Raw genomic sequence first — 20,204 nt, 5'->3', positions numbered from 1 at the left:
TATTTACTGCCAGGTACTATTTTTTTTTTTTTTTTGTATTTTATTTAGAGACAGGATCTCACTGAGTTACTTAGGGCTTCACTGAGTTACTTAGGGCTTCGCTAAGTTGCTGAGGCTGGCTTTGAACTCACGATCCTCCTGCCTTAGCCTCCCGAGCTGCTGGGATTATAGGTGTGTGCTACCCTGCCCCGCCTGCCAGGTACTATTTTCGGGGCTAGAATGGAATGGATAAATTAGGGGGAGGAGGAAAAGAACAAGAAATTAAATCAAAATTAAATATAGTTACAGGTCATGGTAACTATTATGAAGTACTGAGGAAGAGGTAAAGGGGAAACAACATTCCAATGGAGCAATGAAGGAAAGCAACTTGGGGAGGTGACAGTTGTGCTAGACCTAAACAGAGAGAAGGGTAGGTTGGGTAAATATTTTTGGGAAAAGCATTCCAGGTCCAGGGGAACAGCCAGAGCAAAGACCCAAGATGAGAAAAAACTTGGCATGAAGATAGGTGTGGTGAATCAACGTGAGTCATTTATTCATTATATTTAATTATATTTTCTTTCTTTCTTCTTTTTTTTTGGGGGGGCAGTAAAGGGAATTGAACCCAAGGGTGCTTTACCCATGAGCTAAAACCCCAGTCCTTTATCTTTTGAGACACGGCCTCTCTAAGTTGCTGAGGGTCTCACTAAGTTGTTAATTATTTTTTCCATCTACACAATATGAGATCAAGATCAAGAGCATATTTGATGATCAGATCTCCCCACTCTCTATACATACAACTTATACACCAGGATCCTGAGGAACAGGATCCCCTTCTCAATTTTAAAATTCAGCTCTACCCAGTTCCCAGTACAAACCAAGAACTGGACAATTGCAATGGAAGAGGCAAAGACTTAATAACCAGACAGATCTGCTCTGAGACCCAGGCAAGACACCCCATTCAGCCTCAGTTTCCTTATCTATGAATGGTAATAACATTATATGACAGATTTCCCACTGAGTCAGCCCTCCTCCTCCACCAAGACTTTTTTTTTTCAGAAAAAAAATGGAGTAATATACAACTGTCTCTGGTATTTAAGGTGATTTCCAAGGGAATAACTGGAAACTTGTGCATCAAAGCCTAGAATTGAGATTCCTACTCCTCATTTCTGAAATCTGATGGATTCGAGATCTTATATATGCTACCTGAGGAGGAGGAGGGGAGAGGGAAGAAAAATAAAGACTGAGCAGGGTGTGGTGGCACATGTCTGTAATTCCAGTGGCTCAGGAGGCTGAGGCAGGAGGATCTTGAATTCAAAGCCAGCCTCAGCAAAAGTGAGGTACTAAGCAACTTAGTGAGACCCTGTCTCTAAATAAAATACAAAATAGGGCTCAGGATGTGACTCAGTGGTCGAGTGCCCTTGGGTTCAATCCCCAGTACCAAAAAGAAGAAAAAAGAAAAAATAATAAAGACTGAAGAAACTAAGGCCCAGAGAGGTCAAGGAACTCGTTCACAGTCAATTATTTTTCATTTCTTTTCTTTTTCTTGCAGTGATTGGGATCTTACCAAGGCCTTGCACTTGAGCACTCTATCGCTGAGTTATACCTTCATCCCCTCATAATCAATTATTTTACCCCCAGTCTGTGAGATGGAGTCCATAGAGGATAGGCTTCCTCAGTCTACAAGATCAGTAGAATAATTTCTGAATCATTAAGGTGGGGTAGGGGTGGAATGGGGAGGTAGAGAGGAAATCAAACCTAATAAGGAGATGGAGCAGCAGGAGGAGAGGGTAGCTACTAACTTTGCCCCTTAGGAATTCCTGGTAGAAGGGAGAATCCCCTAGAGCTAGAGAAGGAGAGAGTCTCAGGTTTCCCTGAATTCTTACATGAGCCTTCATCCCCTAATCCACTTCCTATCCTGGCCAGGTCCCATGTCTGGGGTGGTAGGCACTGAGTCTAGGAAGGGCCTGTCAACATCACCTATTCCCCCTTCCAGTTTCCCAGAGAAACCCTGGAAATCTGGCATTCTGGAACCCCTTCCTCCTCAGGCTTTGTCCTGGAAAAGACCTTCCAACAAACAACCTCTCAATGCCTTTGAACACTGGCTACAGTAGGCACAGACTTGGGGTAAAAGAATTGACTAAAGGCCTGGGGATGCAGTTCAGTGGTAGAACACTTACCTAACCGCCCCCCCCCCCCAACAACCACACACACAAAATATCATCTGAGCAAGTTGCCTGACCTCTTTGGTGCTATTTCCTCACTCTTTAAAATGAAGACAAAAAAGCTTACTTCCCGGGCTGCAGAGAGAATCAAAGTAAATGATGTCTGCAAAGTGCCTGGCTCCTTGTAGCCACCTATAAATGGTAGCTGTTATTATCATTGTTGTGTTGTTATTGTTAGTACTGGATTCACTGACTCTGAATCATCATTGATTGTTCAATGCATCATTATTTTATGTATCACCAAGAAAGAGAAAAAAGTACTGTCATTTAAATTATGACTCACCAGGACTTGTGAGATGCAGGCTGACTTCAGAGATGTTAAAAAATTAAGCATTTGTTGAGCCCTGTCTGGTGATAGTTTCATACCCTGTGCTTTGGTTCCCTTGTAGAAACTCATTACATGTGTCCCATGGTCTGTGTACCCTTCTGCATGTATGTTACACTCCCAAATGATGTTTACATTAAAATAGGTCAAACCTATTGCAGCATGAAATGGATAAAACCTTGCCTTGGCCTCAGCATTGAGCAAGGTAGTATACACAATAGGCACTTCATTTATGTTGAATGTACAGACAAATGATAGGGGATGTGACATAGTCATAAAAAGGTGACATATTGCTTCTGATGTCTCCTGGAAAATGCTAGTCCAGAAAGATTCATTTTCCAGAAGTGGGAGACATCCACCACAAGGTCATTCATGAGAGGAAGAAACTGCCCAAGGTCACAGAGTATAGTAAATGGTGGAGCCAGGATTTTAAATATTTCAGAACTTCACTGTTATTTTATTATTATACTGTTTGGGTAGAGCCCAGGGCTGCTCCCCACCACCCACAGACCCCTAGATCTTCCCTCCAGATCCAGGCAGGCAGAGGTCATGACTTACGACAGGTTTCCTGGACTAGTGGGAGTTGGAGGGCCTTGCCTGCCAGGGATACAGGGAGCATGTGAGGACTAGCATCAGACTTTTCTAGAAGGATTAAGGGACAGAAAGGGTTGCATGCTGGATCTTAACACTGTTTACTGTTCTACTTATGGCAAGCAGAGGCTGATAGAACCTCAGACAGACCAGCCATTTCTCCTGTAAGCTCATGGTGTAACAGAGAGAAGGACAGTTTGAGAAACTGACAGTGAGATTTCCAGATGCTGTAAGGCAATAAACATGCAACTGAATGACAGCCCACCTAGGATTGGCTGGGGCTAGTGGCCTGACACTGGAAAAAGCCTAAGGGCCTCCTGAGGCTGGCTGACTGATGACACATGGTTCTTCTGCTGGGCTGGGTGTCATTTCTGGGAGTTATAACTGGCTGACTACTGCTAGGAATCACACCTGGCCTGAGGAAATGTCTGGATATTGTACTTTCTGGCCTTTGTGTAAGGGAGGGCTAACCTGAGGGGATTTCAGGATGACTGGTCAATAGGTTTGAGGTTGCCTGCGCTAGGCAGTTGTATCTGGTAAACAGTTGTCCACCCTGACTGCATCACATGCTTGAAGGCCTGGCTGTGTCATCTGACCTACTGATCACCCCACAGGTGGTGTGATCGGTGAGATGCTGAGAATGACTACCTAGCTGATTGACAATATGGTGAGGAGAAGACTGAATGAGTCAAATCACAAGCCAGCTTATTGATCAATATAGCTTCCTGATTCCTTGACTGCATGTGGTTATGGACTGTCTGCCCTGAAAAAATCTCAGCCTCTCTGAGGGGTCCAACACATTAGAAGATACCAACTGACTGACCTGTGGTGGGAATGACTTACGACAGGTTGAGAAATGGCAGACTGGCTGTAGGAATCCAGCTTGACCTGACTACAGCCATCTTGGTTGTAATAGCCATCTTGCCTACCAGGTAACCTAAGCACTTATTTAAACCCTATAGGATAAACAAAATCATTAAGATAAGTCAAGTGTGCATTCATGCTGGATACTGGATGCTCCAGATTTTTCTTAACTGACATTGAATGTATTTGTAGTTTTGTTGTTGCTGTAGTTTGTTTTGAGAAAACCCAGGTACATTCTGGTTGGCCTCACCCAGCTTAGCATATAAACCCCTTCCTCCTGTCTCAGAGTATGGAGATTCTCCTGTCTTGCTGTCACCTAACATATGCTTCTGTCTGTAAATCCCTAATAAATTGCATTTAGTGTAATCCTGGATCTGTCTAGCTCTTTAATCTCTCTGCACCTTCCACATTCAGCAGCCAGTTCTCCTACACCAGGTTTTCCTTACACACCAAGTGACCTACTAACAGATAGCCCGGAGATTTCATCACACCTCTAGTTGCTGTGACTATTTGCTTTAAGGGCTAGCTGGGTGTTGTGGCTGATTATGATGCAAATAAGGAATAACCTGAGGGAACTGCAGGGACCAATTGACAGGGTGACTGTTAGACAGGGCTATATTAGAGCCTAACAAAGACGGTTTGTCCTAACTTAATCCCAACCTTCCTGAGGCAGGGCTGAATGTTGTAGTTTATGAGATTTGCTCTTGAGGGAACCACAGGTGGTCCCAGGGCAGGACGGGGAGGAGGGCTGCTTATCTGGCTGAAAAAATGATGGGGACTGTTTGAGGTAATGACAGGCAGGCTCCCTAACAGCGCCAGAGGGCACAAATAGATGCTGCTCTTGATACAGTGAATGGGGAGGCAGTTCTGAATGGACACCTATTTAGGGTGACTGACCCATGGTCTGGTTTGAATCCCGTGACAGACTGAGCAGCTATAAGTGGCACTAGTCCACCTCAGGAATCACGGGCTGCTTGGGGTTAAAATAAGAGGATGGACTGACAGACTGAGGTAATTGGGGGTCTGACAGAACTGAGAATCCCCCGTATGACTGGCTGACGACGTGATTGGCTATCAGCGTGACAGACAGACCGGCGTACGGATAGGGCCTGGAGCAACCTCCGCCGCCGCCGTCACCGTCGTCGCCGCCGCCCAGACGCACTCTGGGAAAGCACGGCGAGCACCCGCCTCCGGGACCGAGCCGGTGGTGGGGAGGGGTCCCGTCACGGCTCGCCGGTTGGTCCGCGCGGGCGCTGCTGGCGGGGAGGCACGGCCAATAGGCTGCGCGTTCCCGGCCACGCCCGCGCGAGCTCTCTTCTCGCGAGGCCGGCTAGGCCCGAATGTCGTTAGCCGTGGGGAAAGATGGCGGAAAATTTAAAAGGTGAAGCAGTGGCGGTGGAGGCACGGGCCCGTTGGCCGGGCCGGGTGGGCTGGAGGGGTGGTGTAGCGGGCTCGGGATCCCGGCGTCCGAGGCCACGGAGCCGAGAGCCGGAAGCCCAGCGCGGAAAGGATAGGGCTCAAGGAGCGCGGGCCTGGCGCGCGGGGCTGGGCGGGGCTGAGAGGAGGGGGCGCGCGCTTCAGAATGAGTCGGGCACAGGGCTGTGAGGGGACCCAGGAGGGTGGCGTGCCGCAGATCGCGACAGAACCGGCGCGCGCACGCGCGGGGTCTTGCCGGGGAGGCCGCGCCCGCGCGCGGGAAAATTGGCCCCCGGTGACCGTTACCCTTTCGGTGTCCACGCGAGACGCCGGAAGGGGAGGGAAGAGAAGGGGGACAGATCACTCCATTAGAGTTGGGGAACTGGCGAATTTTTCGCTGAGGGGGTATCACCTCAGCGTGATGTGGAAAGGGTTTGGAGTAGAGGATTCCCCCCTAAAGAAGGGAATGGGGCCACCCTAATAGTAGCGCTGGACTCCCCCATGTGTGGTGAAAGAGGGGTGATTGTGTGTTGTGGGGGTTCCACTGCGTGAATGAAGCTGTGAGGAAGGATGGATTCCACAAGTGGGAGCGGAACCTCTGAGGGGTAGGGGAATAAAGCTGTGGTCATTGCAGAGCCAGCAGCTGGAGATGTTAGTTGGGACCACTTCAGTGGGGTTTCAAATGCAAGTTAAGGGCTTTGGAAGGGAGGCATCATGGGGAGAGAGTAGCATGGGCACAGGTTCAGTCTCCACTAGGCCCTGCTAAGTGTAGGGGAATCGGACAAAATATATATATATTTTTTTCAATGGCTCTTCTGAGTTTTTAGGTTGACATCTAGAGTATTCATCATGAAATTAAATGTTTCATGCTTGTCACAGGAGATAGAAATAAGAAACATTTTTTAAAAGAGTGGAATAGGATGAACTGGTTATTCTGAATCAAATGTTTTGTAACATTATTTCATAAAATGGCTTCTTAAGCACATTAATGAAGGATGTGCCTTGAATAAGAAATATCTGTATCCTTACACCCCCATATTTTGAAAAAATTTGGCAACCCCCCCCCCCAGGAATATTTCATGTATATTTAAAAGAATGGATGTCACTAACCTATATTGTTTTGTGTTTCTGAATTCAGAGCACAGCCCTTTGCTTGAGCTCTACATCTGTCACCTAAATAGGAATGAGACAAAGTTAAAATGTAGCAGTATGGAAAATTTTACTTTGTGTATTTAAGGTGCCACGGACTATCATTAAAGGAAGCTTCCTGAAATGTAGTATTATTCCATACTCTTTATTTATAATTAAAAAATCTAAAAAGCCCTGAAAATGTATCTTTTTCTTAAATTTGGTACCATTCATGGTAAAAGGAGATTTTTAAAAGTTGGACTATTCAATGAAGTTTTCTACATCTTTATTTTTCCTGTTTAATGTGGAAAACTCATACTTTTGCTGCAGAAGTGTTTAATTATGGCTTGAGGACCTTGAACACACTAGGCCAGGGATTAATAAATGGGATATATTTATTAAATTACACTTGTAAAATCCCTCAAAATTTGAATTCCAAAAAACATCTGGCCCAGGAGTTATAGATTGATGACCAGTCTTTCCAGTTACGCCTTTGTTTGGTGCCCATGAGGTTTTAATCCCATCCCCACCCCACCTGCCTTAGGGCAATACACCCTACTGAGATGGGGGGTTGGTCTCTTTCTTTTGCTAAGTAGGGGGAAGGATGAGCTGGTCTTGAAGGTGAGTTTATCAGAATAGTGTAAGCAGGGAGTTTTAAGAATAGTGTAGAAGGAGTTAGAAGCTCTGGGAATAGATTCCTTTGGGACTATGATTGTAACAAACCTTATTCTGAGTGCTGTTGGCTTCAGGGATACCCTTTGACATTGAGCATTGAGATTCAAGGGAAAGACACATTTAAGGGTCTCAGTATTGGGCAAAGCCTGTATATTAAATTTATCTGACTCCTAGGCAGTCCTTAGGATGTCCCAGATAGGATTTGGGGTCCTCATAGATCCCTGAATTGGCCAGGCTGTCCAATAACAGCTATTTTCACCCACCTTGTTCCAGGCTGCAGTGTGTGTTGCAAGTCTTCTTGGAATCAGTTGCAGGATCTGTGCCGCCTGGCCAAGCTGTCCTGCCCTGCCCTTGGCATCTCTAAGAGGAACCTCTATGATTTTGAAGTCGAGTACCTGTGTGATTACAAGAAGATCCGAGTGAGTCTGGGCCCAAGATGTCCTAGGAGAGAGCAGGTTTCAAGGAAATTGACCCTCAAACCCCTTTGCCCCTCACTGCCCTCCTTGGTTTCCAAAGAGAATTTTCTTTTCTGTTCCTTCCTGAAAAATAAAAGATGAAGAAATCCACTTATTCTCATTTTACAGGTGGAGAAACTTAAGTGACTTTTTGAGGGGGACAGGAGCCAGAACAAATCCCCAAATAAGTCTTTCTTCTACCACCCTAGAAATACAAAACAATTGCAGAGATGAGATGCTGAGCCCAAGAGGGGATTTGGTGATAGCAAATGGTTATTGAGCACTTTCAGCCTGCCAGGCACTTCCTCTCAGAAACTTATTTAATCCTCCCACTGCACTGTGTAAGTGGCAACAGTTAATGATTGCCAGAGGAAGTAAGCCAGGATAGTTAGGTGAGCAGACTAGAGCCAGTGTGCTTGGGTTCAAACTCTGGCTGAGTAATTACCCAAACTCTTTGGACTTTATTTTCCTTGTCTGTAAAATGGGGAGGACTACTAGTATCTACCTCATACAGAGTTGTGAGGATTAAGTTTGTTACTAGGACATGTCAGTTGCTTAGCACAGTACCTGTTACTTTATAGATGGCATAAAAATGTTAGCTATTTTCTTTGTTGAATACAAGGAAACTAAGGCCCAGCAGAGTTAAAGCCAGGGAGCTACAGATGGATGATTTGTACCCAGATGTCTAACTTTAGAATATGTGCTATTAAACTCTGTCCTCTAGCTGCCTCCCAGCAATAAAAGCTTTCTCTGGCTGCTGTGTAGAGAATAACATATAGGGACAAGGGCAGAAATGGGAACCAGTGAGATAGCTCCTGGACTCCTGGGGCTTGGCAAGCCATATGGTTATTTGATGGTTTGAAGGGGTCAGATTCCAGATGTATTTAGAAGATGGGGCTAACAGGATGTGCTGAGGGTAGATGTAGGGTGTGGGAGCAAATGACTAGTCAAGGATGACTCCAGGAGTTTGGGCCAGAATAGTTAGAAGGAAGGAAGAAATGATGGAGAAGACAGAGGAAGGAGTAGGTTTGGAAGATTACATGAAAAGTAGGAGCTGGGCATGTTGGTACACACCTGTAATCCCAGTGGCTTGGGAGACTGAGATAGGAGAATTGCAAGTTCAAAGCCAGCCTTATAACTTAGTGAGGCCCTAAGTAACTTAGCGAGACCCTGTCTCAAAATAATAAATAAAAAGGACTGGTGATGTTGCCCAGTGGTTAAACACCCCTGAGTTCAATCCCTGGTACCAAAAAAAAAGTAGGAATTTGGACAGATAGTAAGGAGGAAGAGTGGGAGTTGAACCTAATAATCCTCATTCCAGAGCTCCATGCTTTCTAGCCATTGCACAGAATTGTTCCAGAAGAGGAGTGGGAAGGGGTGAATGGTCTCCGTTGTCCCATAGGTCTCACCACTTCCGGTGACCTCAAACCTCTGCCCCCCTTCAATAGGAACAGGAATATTACCTGGTAAAGTGGCGTGGATACCCTGACTCAGAGAGCACCTGGGAACCAAGGCAGAATCTCAAGTGTGTGCGCATTCTTAAGCAGTTCCACAAGGACTTAGAAAAGGAGCTGCTCCGCCGGCATCACAGGTTGAAGCCACCCCGGCATCTGGACCCAAGTTTGGCCAACTACCTCGTGCAGAAGGCCAAGCAGAGGCGGGCACTTCAGCGCTGGGAGCAGGAGCTCAATGCCAAGCGCAGCCACCTAGGACGCATTACTGTGGAGAATGAGGTGGACCTGGATGGCCCCCCACGGGCCTTCGTGTATATCAATGAGTACCGTGTTGGTGAGGGTATCACCCTCAACCAGGTGGCCGTAGGCTGCGAGTGTCAGGACTGTCTATGGGCACCAGCTGGAGGCTGCTGCCCTGGGGCATCCCTGCATAAGTTTGCCTACAATGACCAAGGCCAGGTGCGGCTGCGAGCCGGTCTGCCCATCTATGAGTGCAACTCCCGCTGCCGCTGCGGCTATGACTGCCCCAACCGCGTAGTACAGAAGGGCATCCGCTACGATCTCTGCATCTTCCGCACAGATGATGGGCGTGGCTGGGGTGTACGCACTCTAGAGAAGATTCGCAAGAACAGCTTCGTCATGGAGTATGTGGGAGAGGTAGGGAGATGGGATTGGCATGCGTGTGCAGCTTTTCCTATTATGTGTCTTGCTATGTATGCATCCAGCTTCTGCAGTATGTATTTGAAACTCCCCTGCTTTCCTTGTGGGAAAGGCCTGAGAGGTGGTTCTGAGTGTCATAGCAGCATCCTGGTAGGGGCTAGTATTCCAAGCTGGTACCAACAGCATGACCATGCTTGTAATGAAAAGAAGATTGAAGTACTTCTGGACAGGGGTGGCTTCATAAGGGTACCTAGCAAAGAAGGAAAGTGGGAACCAAGGTTAATTCTTTCAGAGGTTATGTGGTCTAAAAGCACAGGGTTGTGTCACCTGAAAAGGCCTGTCCCCTTCTTATCTCACAAGGGGCCATCTTATCACAAGCATCATCTACCCAAAGAAACACCTTTCACTATACTACACAAAAGGAAGGTGAAAATTCTAGAATAGGACAGAGACACATCTTGGACAGAGGTTGGCTACCTTCTGTAGACTTTCAGGTCACCCTGGGGAAAGACAGGGTACATTAGACAGGCCAGCTGCTATAATGTACAACCCCCAAATCTTAGTGGTTCTGCACATCAGGAGCTGGTTTGCTCACGAATGGTCCAGTGTGGGTGTTTGGGTGGGCATCATTTCACAGTGACTCTAACATTTAGGTTCTTTCCCTCTTGTGACTTTCCTGTGCTTTTGAATATCTAAGTCATTGCTAGTTTGTCAGCATTGCTTGGCGGGTGGGCCCAGTTGGGGATAGATAGTTAGGGTTCTAATGGCTCAGGTCTGGATGCAGTGCATGTCACTTCTGCCCACACTTTATTGACTGGAACTGAGCCACTGGCCTTACCTCAGTGTAAGGGAGGCGGGGGGTGGGTGTGGGTATGTGTGCTTTAGCTGTGTGCTCAGGTGCAAAACAGAAGGGGTCTAGGTGAGTAATCTGCAAGGGACTACAACAGAACGTGTCACCTCCTAACATAGAACATGATGAGCATTTGTCGGGGAGCAATTCTTTTTCATGTATACCTGTATCATACATTGGGAGATATTTAGCATCTCTGAACCTTGACCATCTAAATCTATAAGTGTGCCATAGAGTCAGGACAACCCCAAATACCTCCATATACTTCCATAGTATATATATCAGGGGTGTGATATGGTTGAGAAATGACAGAAAGTGGCCTGAGGGACACATACCTAAGGGTGTCTACACTGTAGTAATGACACTGATAGTGAGGAGAGGCTCCCATTTTGAGGAACCAGAGAGTAGAGAAATCAGATCCAAGAGGCAGAACCGTCTACAACACAGAAGGACCTAACAGTCTGGACAAAGGGACTGTCACACCCGAGATGATCTGCTGGAGGAAATAGCCACATGCTGGAGGGCCAGACAGTCTGAGGAAGGAGGAGGCGTCCACACCCAGAGGGTTCCTGTCAGCAGCAGGAATAGGGATCCACATCTTAGAGTGACCCAATGACCTGGAGGAAGGGCTCAAGCTCTCCACACTACAGAGGGCCCTGACTTAGAAAGTTTCCACACTCATGCTGTCCTGAGTCAGAAAAAAGAAGTATCCTCATCCCCAATGGATCTGGATAGCCTGGGACTTAAGTCTATACCTGTAGTCACTCTGACAAGCTGAAGGAAGTTTGTACATTCTCAGGGACCTGATACTCTGGATCTTGAGGAGGGTGTATGCTTACTGTGGGTGGCCCCTGACAGGTCCAGAGGGGGAGTTATCCAGATCCCATTGGCCCTGGACAGTCTTAGATGCTGTCCTGAGCTGGAAGCATTTTGGCCTAACCATGCTGAATGGAAGAAAACACACACAGGGACATACAGGAGGAAGAGCCTATAGTCCACAGGCAGCCTGAGTTCTCTGAGCTTAATGTCTTCACTCCTCTATACAGAAACAGCAAGGTTTTCAGGGGCCTTCTCACTCTTCCCACTCTCCACACATTCTCTCCACAGTTCCTTTTTTCCCAAATATTTATTCTTTAGTTGTAGTTGGACAGGATACCTTTATTTTATTCATTTATTTTTATGTGGTGCTGAGGATTGAACCCAGGGTCTCGTACATGTGAGGTGAGCGCTCTACCGCTGAGCCACGACCCCAGCCCTCTCCATGGTTCCTTGATCTCCCACTTTGCTACATTCAGTGACTTTCAGGCCCCCTCTGGCACCCTAAGACCTATGAATCCTCTCAGTGAGGCAACAGGTCTCCAAACCCTGCCAGAACAAAATTTATCTTCCCACATGGCTTTGGAAGAGGCAGCACAGCAAGTGGGTAGGAGGGTGAGCCCTGGAGCCAGCCTGCCTGAGATTGCATCCCTCTTCACCTCTCAGTTTCCTAATCTGGAAAATGGGAATGATAACAACACCCACTTTATATGCTTGTTAGAGGTATTTATTTAAAAAAATTAATTGGTACATTATAGTTATATATAAAAGAGGAATTCATTGTTCTACATTCATATCTGTACATAGCATAATTTACTCAATCTCATTCCCTAGTAGTATCTCCCCTTTTCTCTCCTTTCCCCTGATCTCCTTCCTCTACATTACTGGTCTCTCTTGTTAGAAACATTTAACTAGTGTTTTTTGTTTGTTTGTTTGTTTTGGTACCAGGGATTAAACCCAAGGGTGCTTTACCACTTAGCCACATCCCCAGTCTTTTTATATATTTTTAAATTTAGAGACAGTGTCTTGCTCAGTTGCTTAGGGTCTCGCTAAGTTGCTGAGAGGCTGACTTTGAACTTACAATCCTCCTGCCTAAGCCTCCCGAGCCACAGGGATTACAGGCATGTGCCACCATGCTCGGCTTAACTAGTTATTCTATGTGAAACAGTGCTCAGTACACAGTGAGACTCAGGTGGTAGAGTCCAAAAGTCAGTAAATCCAAAATGCTCAGAAAGTGAAAGGGTTTTTTGTAACCCATCTGGCTGCAAACCCCAACCTGACCTCAAAAGGGCTTATTTATAGTCTTTGTTATCCTATTTGGGGTGAATATTCTATATTTTATCACAGAGACATTACTGTATTATGTGGTTCCAGATACTTCCTAGGTGCTATGAAACCTGGATGCCATGCTCTTCTTCCCCTCTAGGGACACCAACAATCTGTACTGACAGTTTCTGCCACATGGGCAGCCCTTTACTCCTTTGCACCCTTCCTTGTTTGGTCCAAACTTTGACATTTTTTTAAAAAAAATATATTTTTTAGTTGTAGTTGTAGTTTAGTTGTATTTCTATGTGGTACTGAGGATTGAACCCAGGGGTGCTAGGCAAGTGCTCTACCGCTGAGCTACAACCCCAGCCCCCAAACTTTGACATTTTTGCAGAGCATTTTCATCCACATCCTACAGAGGATGTTAGCACATTTTATTCATTCTTAAACATGTACTCTCTTCATAGTTTAATATCTCTGAAATGAAGATGAGTCTTAATTGGTTTAATTAAATGATACCATATCATTTAATTAGCAGCACTTTTCCCTCTCTTGGTAAAGGGTACATAAAATAAAGGTGCATCTTAGATCCCAATAAGGTACAGCACTCAATTACTCTTTATGTTGCTTTGTTCCTAACAGAAACACTTTGTATCTATGATCCATGGTCTAGTTTTCTTTTTTTTACCATGCTGGAGATGGAACCCAGGTCTTGGAGCATGCTGAGGTAGCATTCTACTACTAAGCCACATCCCTGGCCCTTCCATGATCTTGTTTGGTCTTTACACAGGGCCTGTCAGGTTGGGATTTTGTCATTGTCATTCCCATTCTACAGATGAGAAAATGGAGGCCCAATGAGGTTTAGTAACTTACTCAGAGTCTCAAAGCTAGTAAAGTGAGCAAAATAAATAAAAGGGGGCCCCAGGGCTGCGTGTAGTTTTAGCTCAGTGGTAAAGTGCTTGCCTAGCATGTGAGAGGCACTGGGTTTGATCCTCAGCACCACATAAAAATAAGTTAAAAAATAAACGTTAAAAAAGGGCCCACATATCTATAACTGGTGCTCTGCCAGGCCTGCTGGCTTTTTTTTTTTTTGGCTGAGGACACAGGCTCAGACAGAACATTTAGGATCCCACATCCAGGAGGGGAAGAGAGGCAGCTCACTCCAAGTACTCTAATTCTCATTCACATTGGCAGCCTGTCTAAGCTGCCAGCTCCTAGTCTGTCTTCCCCAACAGTGTGTAGAGCTACTAGGGGGCAGAGATGGGGATAAATTTATTCCCAGGTTTTTAGGGTGAACCACCCACTACAGAGTAGGACTAAAAAAAAGGTAAGAGAGAAGCAACCGTTTGTGCCCTGGAGGGCTTGATAGTATGATTCACTTTTGGTGAGACTCCAGGAGCAGGTAGGGGCAGAACAGGCAGAAAGATGGAACCCAGGGAGGATGTAGGCATTACCCCTGGCTTGGGGAGGGGCTATAATTACAAAGATGGTTCAGATAGTAGCCAGTGTGTTGGTGAGCTGAAGAGGCTGCCCTTTTGATATCAGGGTTTAATGAGAGGCTGCTGACTTCTGAGGTGGGCTGGGAAGCTAGAAACCCAAAGAAGTCCCATCTGAACCAACACCACAGAGTAGAACACATTCTCCAGGAGGTAGAGGGAGACTGACCTCTGCAAACTTCACCTCACCATGTTCCTGTGGCTTTCTTTTCTTTCTTTTTTTTTTTTTTTTGTACCAAGGATTGAACCCAGGGATGCTTAAGCACTGAGCCACATTCCTAGCCCTATCTATCTATCTATCTATCTATCTATCTATTGCTGAGGCTGGATTTGAACTTGCAATCCTCCTGCCTTAGCCTCCTGAGTCACTGGGGTTACAGGTGTGTGCCACCTTGCCCAGCTTCCTGTGGCTTTTGTTGCATCCCTCAGGAGAGAGTCCCCCTCTTCAACCTGGTGGTAATGCCCTTTTATGAGCTGCAGCTTGCTTTAAAGGATGTATATCTTGCATTGCCCCTTGATTTCCCCCTCGGCACTGTTTCCTTTTCAACCTCTTGCACTCTGGTTGTCTTGACTCCATTTCTGTTATCTCTGTGACACCTGAGGGTAGGGATGAGGCCTGTACTCTGAATCTGCCCCACCAGACTCTGACCCCTGCCAGCTGGGAGTAAGCACAGTGTAGGCCTCAATCCTCAACACAAATCCACTGAATGGCTGGGGGTAGGGCTCAGCAGGAGAACACATGCTTATTAGCATGTGCAGTCCCTGGGTTCCATCTCCAAAACCACAAATAAAAAAAATCACTGAATGAATGAGTAAACAAAAAAACAGATTGGGGCTGGGTTGTGGCTCAGTGGTAGAGCGCTTGCCTAGCATGTGTGAGACACTGGGTTCGATTCTCACTACCACAAATAAATAAATAAAATAAAGATCCATTGACAACTAAAAAATATTTTTAATAAAACATAAATTGGGTGTGAGGGAGCTAAGTTCCTCTAGGAAAGGAGCAGGAGCTGGGAGCATTGAGCAGTGAGGCCCCTGTGCAAATCTGGGTTTCATAAAAGCAAAGTTGATAAGCAATTGGCATATAGAATAGGCTGAAGGTGATGGCATAAGAGGCAGATTGGAGACTAAGTACACCAGTGTGGCTATTACTAGAGAATGGTAGGGTGGTCACACAAGAAAGAGGACAGATGTGAAAGCTGGAAAAGTATGGTCCCCAGGCCATAGGTGGCAGGGTAAGGAAGGGTCTTGGGTTTGTATCTACTGTTGGCATGTGGCTAAGGAGTGGGCAATGGATCTCTTAGGAAGGAAGGGGAAAGGAATAAGAGGTTTGGAGGAAGAAAACATTGGAGTTGCCTGAAGTACACCACTTGGACAGAGCACAGGTCACTGTGATAGAGTGCAGAAGGAAAAGAAAACAGTTATTGCAGATCTGACTATGGGTTGTACACAGTTCTGGCACTTGTCTCTAAGGTTTGGGGAAAAGATAGTAGGAAACCCAGAAGTGGGGGCACCCCAGACTGAAGAGGAGGCAGACTTGGGTACAGTGGGACCTCCACCTGGAGAAGGGCATAGTCAGTCATCCACAGTTGGGCACTGCTGGAGGCAGTTACTGGCCCCAGAGTTGGGGGAGAGGTGACCTGGGGCCAGAGAGGAGAGATCTGTTTGAATATGAAATAGGATCCATCAACAGCTTTAAGAGACAAGTACAGGTGGAGCTGGGATGGTGGAGCACCTTTCGGGGACCCATCTGGGAAGTTAAAGTGGTAGGAGGTGCCTACTGGTCTCTCAGCCCCAATTATTGACACTGCTGTAGGAGGGCTTCTGTCATCTGCACTTTGGTTTTCCTTTCTTTCCCACCCTCTCCTGCTTGCTCTCATTGTCTTGTCATTCTATATCTTAAGTTTGGGGCAACAGCTTCTTGCTGGCCATTTCAGACTCTCAGAGGTCTTGGCCTTGGACTTTCTCTAGGAACCTTGGTTTTCACTCTGGGCTTCATATGTGTTTCTCACTCTGTCTCTGCTTCTAGTGCTCTTGTATGGGTCTCTTTCCCGTTCACTCAGGCCTTTTCTCTACCATCACAGATCTCTTTCTTCCCCTCACTCCTGTGTCTGTCTAGCCACCTGGCTTTCCCTTGTGCTGGGACTTGCACTGGCTCCTAACCTCTTGACTTGGATCAGTTTTTCCCCCTGTCTCCCTATGGTACCCTGGATCTCATTCTTTCTTGCCCTTGCTCTGGGTTTCTCTGTGTGTCTTTGTCCCTGTATTGCTCTATCCCAAGGGTTCGATAGGCTCTGGGACATCTCATACAGTCTCACTGGGCAACAGAAGGTGGGGTTTTGTTTCACTCTAATCCCCCATCATTGAGAGACTCTTCCTGCCATCCAGATGCCTAAGGGGGGTGGTGGGCAAGTGGGAAGCCCCTGATAGGGCTGACAGATGCATTACATCATAGTCCCCCAAGTGTCTATGGGGTGGGTGCTCACTGTTCTTCTCTTCCCAGGAGGCCAGGCCACTGGGGTCAAGAGCAGGGCTGGCTATCCTGAACCTTGATTACCATCTCCCCCACCGTTTCCGCAGATCATTACCTCAGAGGAGGCAGAGCGGCGGGGCCAGATCTATGACCGTCAGGGTGCCACCTACCTCTTCGACCTGGACTACGTGGAGGACGTGTATACTGTGGATGCGGCCTATTATGGCAACATCTCCCACTTTGTTAACCATAGTGTGGGTGCTCCCGGCACGTGGGGAGGGGGTTGGGAGGGGCAGGCCAGGGCCCCTCCTCACCCTCCCACTGTTCTTTCTCGCCCAGTGTGACCCCAACCTACAGGTGTACAACGTCTTCATAGACAACCTTGATGAGCGGCTGCCCCGCATTGCTTTCTTTGCCACAAGAACCATCCGGGCAGGCGAGGAGCTCACCTTTGATTACAACATGCAAGGTGGGGGTGGCAAGGGCCCAGGGGCAGGGGTACATGGTGATGTGGGATGGTGAGGACCCCACCCAAGGCATACCAGTCACTCAAGGAAGCAAGGGAAGTTCTTTAGCTGGAGCTTTAAGATGCTCCTCCTGACTCCCAGTCTCCTGTCAAGTTTCTTAGACCCAGGCCTCCTGGGAGAGGACATGTATGTGGCTGGAGAGTTAGGCACTTCTGGCTCCCATCTGTACTGAATTGCCCCTTCCCCTCTCTACTCTAGCCCCCTGTGACTTTCCTCAGTCCAGGCCTTTGGAAAACCAGTCCCTTCCTTGATAGACTAGCCATCTCTGAGACTCAGTGTGGATCTGGGACAGGATGCTTCTATGGATACCCAGGTGGCCCTCCATTCCTGACCCCAGCTGACACAATCCTCCTGGTTCCCTGACAACTACCCACTTCTCCCAATAGCCCTTACCCGCTGGCCTGAATACCCCTTTGGTGCTGTGCTCAGGCTCTAGCCCCAAACCATCATCCCTAAGATCCCCTCCTAACTCAAATCCCAACCTGCTTCCAGCTCCCAAGATCCCTGGGTCTCCTGGTGTGAAGGGTAGCAGGATGCTTCATCCAGGCCTTCTAACAAATCCCCTCCCTCCCCCTTCTCCCGGCTGTGATTCCACAGTGGACCCCGTGGACATGGAGAGTACCCGTATGGACTCCAACTTTGGCCTGGCTGGGCTCCCCGGCTCCCCCAAGAAGCGGGTCCGTATTGAATGCAAGTGTGGGACTGAATCCTGCCGCAAATACCTCTTCTAGCCCTGAGAAGTTTGAGGCCAGACTGACTGAGGGGGGTCTAAAGCCACCTCCCCCTCCCCCACTCCTTCCCTCTTATGGGGGAATGACTGCCAGGGCCTTGCTGCCTCCACCTGCTCCCACTTGTCCCCTCTACCCCCCTCCCCCCCGCCTGCTCCACCTGCTCCAGGGTCAGGGCTGCAGTGAGGACCAACTCCAGGAGTCCCCTTTCTCTGTCCCAGCTCCATCTGTTGGTTGCACTTACAAACCCCTGCCCACCTTCAGAAGTACCTTTTTCCCATCAGGATTTTCTGCAGTTGGGATTTATGACCTATGAAGGAGGTCCAAGGGGTGAGCCCAGCCCCAGAACAGAAAGATACTTGTTTCTGCCTGGAGCCTGAGGGGTCTGCTGCAGGTCTCCTCCCTATTGCCTCGGGGTGTGGGGAAGCAACACCCTGGGCAGGCAGACATCAGAGCCCAGAGTTTCCAGCATGACTTGAAGCTGGTTCTCCAACCACAGAACCTTTATACTAGTGAAAGAAAAGGGGGTTTCCAGGGCAGGGTGCTAAGGCTGGTTTTTGCCCATTGTGCTTATGATGCTTATGATGTTGGCCTTAAGAGTCATAGGATATCTGCCAGGGCTTTACATCTGAGAAGTGGATGCCCATGGCCAATGAGAGGAAGGTGATCTATACTTTGCTAGCCCTGGAGGTGGCCAGGACTGAGTTCTACCTTCAGGAAACACAGAGAAGATGTCCCAGGCTTTCAGGAACACTGAGTGTTAGGACTCCTGCCATGGAGTGTGATGATTGCTAGGACTATTCAGAGCTGGAATCAAGACCTAGATAGTCCTAGATAGCACTTAGGAGAATAACATGCATTGATGGAAAGCTGATGAGGTGCATCTGGTCCACGTGGATTGTCTCAGGGAAGCCTTGAAAACCACAGAGGTGGATCCCAGGAAAGGGCCTGTGTGGTAGAAGGCAAAGTACAGGCCAAGAATGGGGGAAAGCTTACCCACTAAGATACAGTAAGGCAAGAGGAAATCTACTTCCCACCAGCCTCAGCCTCCAGCCCTTTGTGCTCACCTTGGGTCCACTGGTCTCCCAAATTGCCTACAAATGTACAAAAGGTGAAAGTTCTGATGGCTGCCTCGCCCTGCTCCCCCACCCTTGTGAGGTCTTCTCTAGGAAACCTTTACTGACTACCTGTGCCCAGAGTGCCCCTGTGTGAGACTGTGCACCCTGCTACCAGATCTATGTGTCTGTCTGTCTATGTGTCTGTCCTGCCCTTGCCCCCAAGGCTGACCTTCAGGCATGGACTGAATGTGGTTCTCCTCTTGTACACCCCTCAGCTCTACCCAGCCTGGAGTGGGCATCAATAAAATACATTGTTGACTGAATAAGCTAAGATGTGGAGATTGAGGGTCTGGTGGGATTTGGGGTTTGAGAGGTTGGGAGTTGGGTTTGCCCAGGAATGTGGTCCTCAAACCTTAACTGTCTGACTTGAACCCTACTTTGGGCCTCTATAGTGTAGTACTTGCACCATCGTTTACAAAATAGCTTGACATAAAATAAGCTTGCTTCATACTTCCTTTTTAAGATGCATTTAAAAAGCAAACCAGAGGCAGTGCTGTCTAAATGGATAAGCCATTATCACTTGCCATAAGCAAAAAATAACTAGCCAAAAAAGCCAATACAGGGCTGGGGTTGTGGCTCAGTGGTAGAGCACTTGCCTCGCACGTGTGAGGTATTGGGTTCAATTCTCAGCACCACATAAAAATAAATAAAGATATTGTGTCCATCTTTTTTTTTAAAGCCAATACAGGAGATAGGGTTGCGGCTCAGTGATAGAGCACTTGCCTGGCATGTGTGAGGCACTGGGTTCGATTCTCGGCACCACATATAAATGAATAAAGGTCCATCAACAACTAAAAAATACATATATATTTTTTAAAGCCAATACAATGGCAATAAAGAAATGTACTAAAATTTGAACTGGACCCTCCCTGCTCTTAAAGGCTTTGAATCCAAAGCCTGTCTACTGCATTCAAAAAGAAAACTTCTTGTGCCCTAGAGAAGCTTTCTCTACGAATATTTATTGAACACCTACATGTGCCAGGGTATAAAGCAGAGAACAAAGATGCAGTGTTTCAAATCATCATTTTCATCATTCCTCAACCTGAGTGTGAGTCTCTGGTTTTGCTCTGAGACTCTGATGCTGTGACATGAGACTCAAACATTTTCAAAAGTACACATAGGTAATAGTCCCAAACAGCCCAGAAACTTCATACCCTGGAC

General features: G+C 47.2%; 1 protein-coding gene and 1 long non-coding RNA gene across 4 annotated transcripts in view; one reads left to right on the top strand and one right to left on the bottom strand.

Moving 5' to 3' along the window:
* Positions 1-20,204, bottom strand: part of LOC139703351 (uncharacterized) — a 140,476-nt gene that overhangs the window by 42,430 nt on the left and 77,842 nt on the right. For both annotated transcript variants that reach the window (XR_011705726.1, XR_011705725.1), the window contains one exon: positions 7,464-7,595. This is a non-coding gene — a long non-coding RNA (uncharacterized lncRNA). The remainder of the gene's footprint in view (positions 1-7,463; positions 7,596-20,204) is intronic.
* On the top strand, positions 5,168-19,309 carry Suv39h1 (SUV39H1 histone lysine methyltransferase). 2 transcript variants are annotated; one of them, XM_071606723.1, is made up of 6 exons: positions 5,168-5,362; positions 7,474-7,619; positions 9,104-9,766; positions 16,778-16,924; positions 17,028-17,139; positions 17,795-19,309. In XM_071606723.1, the coding sequence occupies exons 1-6, from the start codon at positions 5,344-5,346 to the stop codon at positions 17,926-17,928; spliced, it is 1,221 nt and encodes a 406-aa protein (XP_071462824.1). In that variant the 5' UTR covers positions 5,168-5,343; the 3' UTR covers positions 17,929-19,309. The 2 variants fall into 2 exon arrangements, with proteins under 2 accessions (XP_071462824.1, XP_027808053.1); XM_027952252.2 differs by having other exon boundaries at positions 5,171-5,362; positions 17,010-17,139.

This window comes from Marmota flaviventris, chromosome X (assembly GCF_047511675.1).
Source record: "Marmota flaviventris isolate mMarFla1 chromosome X, mMarFla1.hap1, whole genome shotgun sequence".
NCBI classification, from domain to species: Eukaryota; Metazoa; Chordata; class Mammalia; order Rodentia; family Sciuridae; genus Marmota; species Marmota flaviventris.
Note: the sequence above shows the minus strand (reverse complement) of the source record. Positions and strands in the feature narration are given on the sequence as shown.

Excerpts from the sequence above, each read along its gene's own strand:
- Suv39h1 (XM_027952252.2), top strand. Across the intron at positions 7,620-9,103 it reads GTGATTACAAGAAGATCCGA|GAACAGGAATATTACCTGGT; the intron begins GTGAGTCTGGGC and ends CCCCTTCAATAG. Across the intron at positions 16,925-17,009 it reads CCCACTTTGTTAACCATAGT|TGTGACCCCAACCTACAGGT; the intron begins GTGGGTGCTCCC and ends TTTCTCGCCCAG.